General features: G+C 35.9%; 1 protein-coding gene across 1 annotated transcript in view; it reads right to left on the reverse strand.

Annotated features, from left to right (window-relative positions):
• The window catches only part of NOTCH2 (notch receptor 2), a 173,289-nt gene that overhangs the window by 117,601 nt on the left and 42,749 nt on the right, over positions 1-12,939 (reverse strand). Inside the window, exon 2 of the mRNA XM_044672526.1 lies at positions 8,976-9,057. Coding sequence (XP_044528461.1) covers positions 8,976-9,057 — 82 coding nt within the window. The remainder of the gene's footprint in view (positions 1-8,975; positions 9,058-12,939) is intronic.

Raw genomic sequence — 12,939 nt, forward strand, 5'->3', positions numbered from 1 at the left:
ATATATATATATATATATATATATATATATATATGTGTGTGTGTGTGTGTGTGTGTGTATACAACGAATATAATATATACAACCACATATGCATATGTATGTACACATATATTGTATATATAAGCCCTTTGTGATATAGAAATCATAGCTGTTGTTATCTGTGACAGCTATTTCCTCTACAATACATATCCCAGCCTCTCCAAGCCTATTTATCCTGTGAGATTCTTTGCCCATTATCTTCCCATAAATACTTCAGGGTCCTTCTCCTGTCTCATTAACTCAAGGAATCATGAAGGCTATCCGTATGAGGGAGCACTACTTGGAAGAAAAAGTCTTCCATCAAAGAGTCAGAAGGGTCTGTAGGCATGAGGTCTTCCTCAAACATTTACTAACCGTATGGCACTCACTAACATCATTGAACTGTTTTATGTATTTCTTTCAGCTCTATAGTAGGGATGGTTACAGGGTTATTGTGATACTCAAGTGAGTAGCAAGCTTTGGAAGTAATCTCTCAAATGAGTTATTTAGTATCTGTTGTCTTTCCTGCTTTCCCATCACATTTTCTATGTCCCAATGCACCATACATCATTAGTAACCTGCTGAAGCTAACCCACCCACGGGATGCCTCTTTCTATTGTTCATTTCATCTAGTTATATGTCATTTTAGTGCTTCTGAATTGAGGCTGTTCCATGATTTACAAAACTCTAGAGAAAACCCTGAGAATACTGGTATTCAAGGCATGGATTTTTGTGGGAAAGTGTGTTTGGAATCATAGACTCTCTATGTATATTGATTTAACCATCAATACTTTAAAAATTAAAAATTTAATTTTTTAAAATTTAAAATTAATACCTTTATTTTTATAAATTATTTTAGTTTATAATAAAAATTAATAAAAGTTTTTAAAAAGTTTTAAAGTTTTAAAAATCAGCCATCCTATGCAACAAATAAAAGTTTGAGAGTAAAAAGAACATAGCTATCCCTTCAACATCACAACTTTTCCCGTTGTGGTTTTGATATATCACGAACTGGCATAAGAAATTAAATGGGAATTTGGGGGGAATTTTGCAGAAGTCACAGACAACATACAAATGACAGAGAAAAGGTTTAGAAACTCAGAAATGCATATAAGGTACTGTAAACATCCCATAAAAGAAAAAAAATCCAGACTTCTCTGGTTCATAGGGAGATCCAAAAAATTTTACCCATGTTTCAGATAATGGTGGTGGCTGCATTCCTAACCCCTGGTGATGTAAAAGGGATACCTGTACTTAGGATAGTAATAGAGTTCTAACTCAACTATATACTGTTTTCTAGATACAAAGCTAGATACACAGCAGATTGAGTCCTGGACCAGAAGTCAGGGATATTTCTATAGAAATTCAGCCACCAACACATACAAACTATATGATCCTTGGCAAATCATTTAATGTTTGCTTAAATTTCCTCATCTATGAAATGGGAGAGAATAATAGTCCCTTCTTTCCAGGGTTGTTGTAATGAGACAATATTTGGAATGAAGATGAAATGGAATGGAGACAATATTTGGAAAGCATTCTGCTAACAAACCTTGAAGAGCTATGTAATACTAGCTATTATGATTATTAATTTATATCCATTCTTGCTAAATTTACATTAAGTTAGGAAAAGCTAAAATGTGTGACAAAAGTCAAGGGTTAGCTAAAATATTCTTAGATATGGAAGGTAGAACCAAAAAAAAAAGTGCTTTCTTATTCCTCTTATTTTATTTGTTTTTAGAGCTTGCGGCCATGAAACTTATGGTGATGATGCTTACCTGAATCAAAACAAAAATGATACGTTATCTAGGGCATTGAAAATTTGGAGATAGTATAGAAAGAAGGCTGGTCAAGCTCATCTTTATCATAAACATTCACCATTTGCAGGCCAAGATTGATCCATTTGGGGTTTTTTGATACCCTTTTTCTCCTACCTTTCAGAGACTTCATCCTTAAGAAAAAACACAGGGAGAATCTACAAACTGTCAAATGTCAAATGTCAAAGTTATGGCATCAAACTTGCCTTTAGCAATAAGTTTCTCAGGGATGGCATACACACAAATATGTGTGTATATATACACACATATATACATTATTTTTTTTATTTTAACCATACATTGTATGTAAGTTTAATTGGCAAACCAGTTAAATATGGAGTTAAAAAGTCTGTTTCTAGAAACTCCTTTTTAAATCATAGATTGAAAACAGGGACAGAACCCTCTTCCCATATTAACAAACTGCTACTTGTTTCATGCACATGGAAACATTTAGTTGATTAGCATGGCCTAGAAAGCAAAATAGCTGTGTTTCCTGGCACCTATGTAGTCGAAAAGATAACATTAGTTATACCAATTCAGCTGCAGCCATTCATGCTGTCAGAGCCAAAGAAGGGAAGTAAATACTTTGAGTTTCTCATTAAGTTAGTCTTTTCTGTGTTAAGTTTTCCATCACCAACATCCTTTACCTTTTCCCCCTCTACTCTAATACCCCTTTCACATTCAATTACACTGAGTTTTTAAGAGAGTGGAACTATCTTGGGAAAATACATAATCACCCCAAGTTAGGCTGATGCAAATGCTCGCTGTTGCTAGCGGGTGCAATGTACTCACATTAGATAAGCTTGCTTAGTGTCCTTCCCATTCTGAATGTTGCAACTGAATGTGAAGCACAGTTCTGACCACATTTCTGATGTGAAAAAAATACATTTTATAAACTCTCTCAACTTGTTCTGCCCTTCCAATTAAGAGGACCATTGGAAAGCTACCAAAAATATTTTGTGTGTGTAAAAAAGGGCTGAATTCTAGTTATACCATAACAAGTTTTAATTTAAGGAGGGGAGGAAAGAAAGAAAAAGAAAGAGAAAGAAAGGAAGGAAGGAAGGAAGGAGGAAGGGAAAGAAAGAAGCACTCCTACACTCTTCTCCTGTATGTAATCCAAATTCACCCTTTTTTTGGAGGTTATTGCTAATAATCAATCCTATAAAGAGGCAGGTTGGCAAATTCTGCAAGTCATTTTCCTTGAGGCCTCAGTTTCCTCATTTGTAAAATGAGGATCATGGGTGTAATTTCCTCTACAGTTCCCTCCAGCTCTAGAATCCCACAGAGCTCCTTCTGAAAAGTATAGGACCTAATGTTCAGGTAATTGTTTTCAGAGTTTCACAATGAGTTGCCAAGCTCTCCAAAAGGGTATCAGGATAATCTTTGGCAATGAAGTTCACCTGAGGAGCACACCAACAGAGCTGCCAGGCTGAGGCACCGAAGGATAAGAACGGTTAATAACTTCACTATTTCCAGATGGCATTGCTTTGGTCTGATAGTGAATATCAAACTTTGGTCTGACAAGGAAGAAATCTACTTCTCAACAAATTGAGGAAGGAGAAGGGAATATTAGGTCAGCCCTCACTTCTGAAAACTCTTTCAGTGGGAGAAATAGCACCACCATCTTCATCCCCATCATTAGTGCACGCTACTCTGAGCAGAGAAGAACAACAGAATGATTCTGGGTGCCTCAACTTGCCAAAAGCTGGAGAGGATTTTAATCAAGAGAAAATGAGGGCATTGCTTCAAACTTGTTTGGGCTGCTTTTTTAAGGAAGCCTGAACCTTCCCTATTAACTCCTCCTTCCAAAGCCCTTCTAAATTCTAAGGCATCAAGCAAAATTGACGATTAAACATTTAATTAATACTGCAACAGCAGATTAATTTTAGGTCAAATTTAATATGACTCAGAATTGTATTTTTTATGTGTTGCATCTCCATTTTATTGGGGCTCCTGATGTAATCAATGAGTACAATTCTTTGATGCCCGTTTTAAGAGACATTTTAAATGATGAGAGAGTTTTGTAGTCATTCTAAGCTTTACTTTCATGATACTGTTGACCATATTTTGCTGGTCAAGAACACAAGCTCAAATTATAACATTGTTACTGTGAGAAAATGTGACCCACTCAACAATGTAATTTTAAGGAACACATGGCAAAAAAAACAGGAAACTATAATAATACCCAATTGTAAGGCGTGAAACACCCTTCTCATTTTGGTCCTTAATGGTTTGTTTCCATCTCCACCCCCCAGTTTATGTTAGCACAGCATATTACAGTTTTCAAAGCATTTTTCATGTGATCCTTGAAGGGATTCTTTGAGGTCTCTCATAAGGCAGGCATTTTTTATTCCCAATTTGCAGGTGATGGAACTGAGAGACTTAAGAGGTGTTAGCAAAACTAGAACTAGGGAGTGAGAGTTCAATCAACAGGCGCCTACCTACTTTCTCTCTACTGGGATCTTTAAAATGAGTTGTCATCACTTGAAACCAGATCCCTCATCAAATCTCAAGTTTAGTGACTTCTGAACCAAAGCTTTGAAAATAAAAATTCTACCCTAAAGTACAAGTGAGGACAATCAAAATGAGGGAAGAGAACAAAAAGCTACTCATGAATCTTTTGTGTGATTTTGGCCAAATCATTTCTAAATTCAAGCCTTAGTTTCCTTTTCTGTAAAATGAGGAGGTTATCATTTCTGGCATTCCATTTCAGATCTAAATCCAGAATCCTGTGAACCATTCTGGAGTCTTTCAACTTCCAAAGACATTTAAAGGGGGAGGGAATCTTTTTAAAAGATCCTATGTTTAAAATTCACATTTTTAAAGTTCCCTAATCGCCCCTCCCCAATACCCCACTCAACTTCAGTTGCATTAGACTTTTCCTTGAGAGCAAGATCTGGGGTTCTTAGGGTCGGGTTTTTCAGTGGGGAGGGCCCCTTATTTATATTCCTTGTACTTAGGAAAATGTCTGCTACAAAGTAGGTGCCTGATAAATGGCAGTTGATTTATGAAAAATTTAATCAAAGCAATGTCTTATGCATTTACATTTTAGAGAAAAGCTTACAAGTTAGGGTCAGCCAGCTGGCTTATTGGATAGAGAGCCAGGTCTGGAGTTGGGGGACATGGGTTCAAATTTTGCCTCAGACATTTCCTAACTATGTGACCTTGGACAAGTCACTTGGTCCCAATTGCCTAGCCTTTACCACCCTTTTGCCTTGGTATCAGTACTTTAAAAAAAAAAAAACCTTTACCTTTTGTCTTAGAAACATTGATTCTAAGGCAGAAGGTAAGGGTTAAAAAAAAAGGAAAAGAAAAAACTTACAATTTACAGACAGGCTGCAAGTAATTATAGATTTGGGAGAGATAACTCCCACTGGAAAATGTAGAGCATAACATGCTTTATATCTGCACAGCTATATGAGTTTTATTAAGATCGAACAATACACATAGTCACAGTAGCTGAAGTGTGTACTTTCACACAGGTTTCCCCTGCTTTTATCCTGACACATGAACAGGACCCAAGGACTCCTAACAGTAAGAAAAAACAATTGAAATGTTTGTGAAATGAATTTTTTAAAAATCCACTTATCCTCATCTGTCAGCATGATATTATCAGGGACTTCTATAATTTCCATAAACAATCATTATATTTTAGCTGAATCAGTAGCATTATGTTCTTTGAAAAGAAAGTCTTTTCAGATACCTGCTACTTTGCAGCTATTTTCTCTCAAATCCCAACCTCCATGCTAAAGATCTGGCTTTTCTTTTTAAAAATCCAGCAGTCTCTTAAAACAGGCAGACTCTTACGCGCCCTGGATGCCTGATAGACATTTTGTCAGCCTGCCAACGGTTTTAATTTTCATTTACTACTATGTGCTCTGAGTGAGCTGTTTCCTTCTTATTATTTACTGATGAGCAGACTTTCACTATCTCCTTTTTTCTAGGGGAAAAAAGTCACTTTAAAAGTATGTATTATTTTTATAGCTATTATCAATGCTCTAACTTGAAGGTTCTGAGTAAATCTGCAACATTATTATTGTACAAATTTAAGAGATTTTTATGTACTAATTTAAGCTTTTCTAGATCAAAGGATTTAGGGCAAGGGGAAAAAACTCAAAGATAAAGTGGAACAGAAGTATTGCAAAAATTCCCCAGTATGCCCAGAACCAGGTTAAAATGTCATGGAGGAATGTTGTTTTTTAACAAATAACATTTTTAATTTTCCAAAAGTTTTTTAAAATACAATATAACATAGATAATGTGAATTTTTGGTTTTTGAAGTTAATATGCAATGATAAATTTCTACTTGAGTCCGACACCACTGATCTGGAAAATGAATCCTCTTATTATACAGACAAGGAAAGTAAAGCCCAAAGAAATTAATTGATTTACTCAAGGTGACACAACTAATAAGCAAAAGAGCTGAGACTCAGGTCCATAGATGTCATATTCAGCCCCCATTTCCATTATCCTTTGCTGCTTGGACTCAGGAGTCCAAGAGAAAGGGAATCATAAGCAGGTTTCATGCAAAGCTGTGCATAATGACTGCCCACGAAGTTTCTGGAATTATTCTCATAAGAATACCATCTATTTTCTCAAGAACCAAACAAAGTCCCAGGAAATAACAGAGCAGATTGAAGTTATTCAGTAGTTGACAGAAGTATTTCCATTCATTTCCATCTGAGCTGCTGACACAGATGCTTACAAACTCACTCAAAATGGCACTCGTGAAGTATCTACCTTCATGGGACACTATGCTAGAATCAAGCTCCCAAGAGACAATAGTACTAATTATCCAAGACAAATATGTAATTATGAAAAAATATGACTACAAAGCAGGTACTTCAAACAAGAGAGTGGAACTATAGCCCAATTCTAAAGATGTGAAATGTGACCATCTTTCGATTCTTTCTCAATCATTTGTTCCATTCTAGGTCAAAAAACCCATCCCAACTATTCTTATAGACAAAAAAAAAGTAGCAGGACACCGTTTTAGGTGGTATTTAGTGAGTAAACAATTTATAATTACCTTTTGTTATTATTATTTAGTGAATAAGCAATTTATAATTACTTTTTATTACAATTTAAACAACATACAGGCATGATTTGCTATCATAGCACCTTCAAAAAATATTCACATTTAGTTAAAAATAGTATTTCCTGCTTAAAAGTGGCTCCTTTTCTAGCATTAAAGAAACCAGATCCAAGTGCCCAAGAAGACTCAGCTGAAAAATTATTACTAATTCACTTCTGATGTACAATCATCATTCATCAGGAACTATAGATTAAAAAGTTGATAACCATAAATTAGCCTAATCTATCTGAACAGGATTTTTGTGAAACTCAAAATGAGATACAGCATGCAAAGTACTTTGTAAACCTCAAAGCACTATCTGAATGTCAGTTATATTATTTATTACTTTATGTGCTTATCAAGTCATAGCATAACTAGAAAATATAGAATGAATATACACAGTTCCCAGAAACTGGGGAAATGGCTAAAAAAAAGTCATATACGGATAAAAGGGAAGATACATGTCAAATATGAGGACTACAAAGAGCAAAGAATCAGAACAATAGGCATGATGGGTTTCTCTGCCAGTAAAATGAAGGGATTTGGCAAGAGTACCATGGAAACAATGAGTGATGGGTTTGAAGTCATGAGACCTGGGTTTAAATTTTGCTTCTGATTCTTACCACTTGACCTGAATGTGTGACTTAATAACACCTGTGGTTCTCAGTTTCCTCATCTGTAAAGTGAAGGGATATGAGATAGTTCTGAGTTCTCTTCCAGATATAAACCTATGACCCCCTTTGACTTCCAATATTTTTCCATTATCTGAATATCTGTGTGTATACATATATATCTGTATCTTCCAGCTATAAAAGTCTGTAACCATATAGAAAATTATGTATAGATTTACAATGGCATCAGAATTTTTTAAAAATACAGAAGCAAAGGAGAGCAGAAGAGACAAAGAAGAAAATAGGCCATTTCTGTTATTATTTTGTTAAAAGTTAATATGCTTTAAAACATTGTAAATAAGCTTTATTTTTAAAATAAGTTTTATTTTTGCTAGCAAAAAAGAAATTCCACATACCAATCACTAATTTACCACTAATTTCCAGTACAAAATTAGAAATCCATACTCAGGATACTGTGAAAATAGAGAATTGTGATCAGCAGATGAAACCAAAATGTCCCATCCTGGAAAGCTACAGTGACTGGTTATAAAGCTGTGTTCATAGCTTGTCATAGATGTATGAAGGAAGAAATTGGGTGTTCTTGGGCTGTTGGTCTAGATTCCAATCAAGTGGGAAAAAAAGGAAAGATGGGGAGGGGAAAGGGAAGGAGAACACTGCCACATGGAACATAAAAGAAAAGGGTTCTTAGTATAGTCTCATAGTGCTTCAGGGATTATTTACAGAAGGAACTAAAATGAATATTTAAGTTGCATTTTAGAGACTGGTCTTAGATGACAGGAAGGAGAAACTGGACCTAACTATGGAATCTGGAGTCAATGTGTGTTGCAGAATCACAAAATCAAAAGATATCACCTTATTCAAAAGAAAACAAGAATCTTCTCCTACAATATGCTTGAGAAATAGTCAAGCAGCTTTTCCTTGAAGACCTCCAGTGAGGGTAACTTGCTACTTCTCAAGGAAGCTTCATTCCACTTTTGAATAGCTTTAATTATTAGCATTTTCTCCCAACATTTAACTCTTTGCAACTTCTGTCCATTACTCCTGGAAGGCAGATTCTTTGGGGTCAAGCAGAACAAATCTAATCTCTCTTTTAGGAGGCACTCAATTAAATATTTGAAGATAGCCAATACTTACTTGCTACTACCAGAAAAAAGCAAGGGGGTCATTTACCAAGCAAAGGAAAAAAGAACACAAAGGAGGTAGATCAATCAATCATGATGTTATATAGTTCTTTTCTCAAATTTTCTCAAAATATTTCCAACCCATCCCCTATTCCCCTCAAAAAAAGAAAACTCAGTTTCTTTTGGTCAAAAAAATCCCTTTACATACAACTTAAATAATGAAGAATGAAGCAATGGAACTAACCTTGCCTAGTGTTCTAAACTATGTAAAAAGATGAGAGAGTTTAATGTAGAAACCTTAGGGTGTACTTACTCGCAGTATCCTGTGCCATTATGGTAGGTAACACATTTTCCTTTATTTACACAGGGCTTAACAGCATCTCGACACTGTATTGCTTTAAAGAAAAAAACACACAAAATATAAATTAGATGTTGTCATTAGCCATTACCTTCATATACTCTATAATCTATCCCAGACCGAAACTAGAATCCTAGATATCTTAATCGGAATCAGAATTCCCAAAACAGCTATGCTACTCCTAACTGAAATATCTACCCACACACCCATTTTTCTTTCCTTCCTTCCATCCATCCATCCATCTATTATTCCAAGAATCATAGGTCTAGAACTAGAAGGAACAACACATATTATCTTATCCATTTCAACTGCTTCATTTTATACATAAAGAAAACAAGGTCCAATGAAGTTAGTGATTTACCCATAGTTACAAATAGGATTTGAGCCCTCTGACTCTACAAGCCAATATTTTATTCACTATACTGTGATGCTAAATACATACCCAACATCGTGAAAGCAATGGACAAGGTGAAGCAAACAAAAAAGTATGAGAACTTTCCCTCATAGGTTTTTGGTTTTGGAGTTGCATTTTTTTGATGGTTGTTTTTTTAAATGAAATAAGCTATACTCTAAATCAGAGTTTCTTCACCTTTTTTGTGTCATGCCATTTGGCAGTCTAATGGAGCCTATGGAACCTCCTCAGAGCAATGTTTTAAGATAAAATATATAGGATTACAAAGGAAACTAATTATATTTAAAAAAGAGCAATACAAATTTTTTATAAGTCAAACCTGCAGGTTAAAACATGCTTCCCTAAATGGATTAGCCACATTGGAGGAAGGAGAAGAATGTAGAAATTCCTTCTAGTCCTAAAATTCTATTGACACAGTTATAGAATGCTTTAAAGTTGACATTATCATGTAACCATGGGAAAAATATTCTAAATTAATTAAATAAACTTTAAAAAAGTTGACATTAACATGTTATGTCCATTATCTTATTGTAGTCCCTATACTATTCTAAGAGATAGATGCTCAGGTATTACACCCAGTTTAGAGATGAAGAAACAGGGTCTGAGAGTGACTATCATAAGATCACCTAGTTACAAAATGTCAAAGTAAGAATGTTCACCCAAATCTATTGGGCTCTAAGGCCAGCAGATAACTAGAAGACCCCTGGGCACTCAAACCAACTTTGGTTTTGTTTTGGTTTTACTAGAGTTCCATAAAGTCAAAATTTGAAGAAGTAGTTTCTTGATATTCAAAGAGTCCTGGATTCTGTGTCAGGAGCCTTAGATTGAAGTCCTGTCTAGGACAATTGTGATTGAGTTTTCAGGACATTTAACTCCTCTTGGTCTTCCATGTTTTCATATAGAAAAAAGAGTGGATCAATGTTTCTTGTGAGGAAAACCCGTGTGAATTGTTATGTGTTACATAAATGTAAATTATTACTCTGGGATTCCCAAATCACTAAGCATTACTAAGTTAAGTACCTCTTCTGTGATCTATGGTGAAGCAATAATACTACATTATTATAATAGTTATCAGCGGAAAAAGCTGAGAGATCCAGGCAGGTAAGGTCACACATCAAGTTGTTGGCAGAGCCAAAATGAGAACCCAGCTATGTAATCCTGGTTCTTAATCATTCAGCCCCTTTCCCAAAACAGTTGTTAACAATTCCAGAGCAGCCACTAGGCTGTGAGCCCGAGTATCCAAGTTCAGGAAGAGGGTCAGCTTACTGTCCATATCCCACTTCCCTGTAGGGCTCAAATTCTCCCTCTTCCCACACTGATAAGCCCAATGCAACAACTATAATTAAAACAGTTAATGTCAGGTTATTTCCTCCATACCAAAGTTCTCAAACTGATTTCTTCATTCTCTTTAGACACTTTTATTAGTTTCAATGAGAACTTCCTGGCTTGTTCTATTTGCTTTTTTTTCTTTAAAAAAAACTAAGTAGGAAAGGAATGTATAGAACAATCCCAGACCCCATCCAGAGCTCTTCCCTTCTTCTCCCAGCAGGATGATATGGCAGAGGGACCACTGCACTCTGTGAACAAGGACAACTTCCTTTATCTTGATGGCATTTGAATCTTTCAGTTATAAAGTAAAAAGAGATTGGATCTCTAAGATAACTTCCGGCCCTAAAAATCAATGGTCTACATAGAGTCCTCCTCATTAAACACACAAATTGATGCTGTTTGGGCTCTGAAGCCCAAATCATCCCTCTGCTGTATTATAATATAAATATAATATAAAGCTATAGCCATTCAACCAAACAGATTCAACCAAGCAGTATCATCCTTCTCTAAGATCTCTAAGATCTAAGGATCTCTAAGATAACTTCTGGCTCTAAAAATCTATGTTCTACATAGAGTCCTCCTCATTAAACACACAAGTTGATGCTGTTTGGGCCCTGAAGCCCAGCTCATCCCTCTGTAGTATTATAAAGCTATAGCCCTTCAACCAAACAGATTCAAGCAAGCAGTATCTTCCTTCTCTCTTCCCCACCACATTTTTTCTGGAGTATGTGCCTGGTAACCTTGCCACTCCTGGTGGTAATCTGAGCATCCTCTGACATTCTCTATCAACTTCCAGTAATAGTGGAGTTCCCTCCACATACAAATTGGCTGCTGAATTAAATCTCTGTGAATATATTATTGGAGTAGCCTGCTTCTTGGTGCTCTTTTTCCTTTCCTCCTTAAAAAAATGAGGACTATTCAAAATCCCATTGAGCTGGACAATCGTGGAAGCCTTATATCCTCCACCTAGCCTTGAGCTGCCATGAGCACCATGCTACCTAGGCAAGCCTATGCCTGGGATCAGGCCACCTCTCTTTTCTGTGTTTTCTTCCTCAACAAGATGACTGAGCAGCAACCTCAAATGGAGAAGTTCCATAAGGTCAAGGGGTCCTGAGAGGCTAGAGAAGCAATAGCTGCTATATCTACTAAAACAGTTGATGGTGTTGCAGCAACAGGAAAGGGTAGGGGAAGAGTCAGCCTCATAGAGAGAAGATGATGTTTAGATTGCAGTTGGTGTTTGATCTAAATGTATTCAATAGAGGTGAAATGGATAATTAGCAAAACTGTCAAACAATAATATGTCTTGATGAGACTTACCTTGCTACCAAACTTCCAACAATTATAAATTGAGTTTCTAAATTCTATTTAAATCATTCTGTGGATGGACACTGATTCTCTTCTGGTTATCATTATTTTCTGTGATAAACAAAATGACTCATCCCATACCTGATTCATAGAATGAACTGGAAACTGCTTTTTACTGTCTTCCCTTTTGGAGAAACCTTAGACAAATACCAAAAGGACTATTCCTCTAACTAGCAACTTTCCTTAGAAAACCTAAGTGTGGATGAGTAAAGAGTCAATAAGTATGAAAATTAGAAAACTTACTTCTTTTATTGAGAAGTTAGGCTTCCTATTGGGCTAAACCATGGGCAAACCACATTGGCCAGTAAAGGGCATGTCACTGTTCCCTATAACCTCAGAAAGCTAAGCATTGTGTTAGACAAATTCTGAACAAATCTCTCTACACAATATATAATAATAGGTGCTAACGATAAACAGAGATATATACTCTAGAACTAAAACCAGGTGAGAATGCAAATATTAATGAAATACATTAGAAGATATGAAGCACACAGAAAGTATAAGCCTGTCCAGGAACCAAAGGAAGGAGAGAAGATTGGGGAAGGCTTCATGAAGAAGATAACTCTTGAACTTGTCCTTTAAAAGTGGAAGGAATTTCAAGAGGCAGAATACTATAATTTAGAAATAAATAACATTATAGAAGCAGGAAAAATGAACAAAGTAGGCAAATGCAGATTTAGATGGTAATGATGAATTAAGTCTAGACTGTGGACAGCTAAGTGCTAAAACACGGAGAAATGGCTGGCAATAGGGAGCCTTGGTAACTGGGAGCTGGGAGAACTACAGTGCATTTAGAGAGAGAGAGAGAGAGAG

Source organism: Gracilinanus agilis, chromosome 4 (genome assembly GCF_016433145.1).
Source record: "Gracilinanus agilis isolate LMUSP501 chromosome 4, AgileGrace, whole genome shotgun sequence".
Taxonomy (NCBI): Eukaryota; Metazoa; Chordata; class Mammalia; order Didelphimorphia; family Didelphidae; genus Gracilinanus; species Gracilinanus agilis.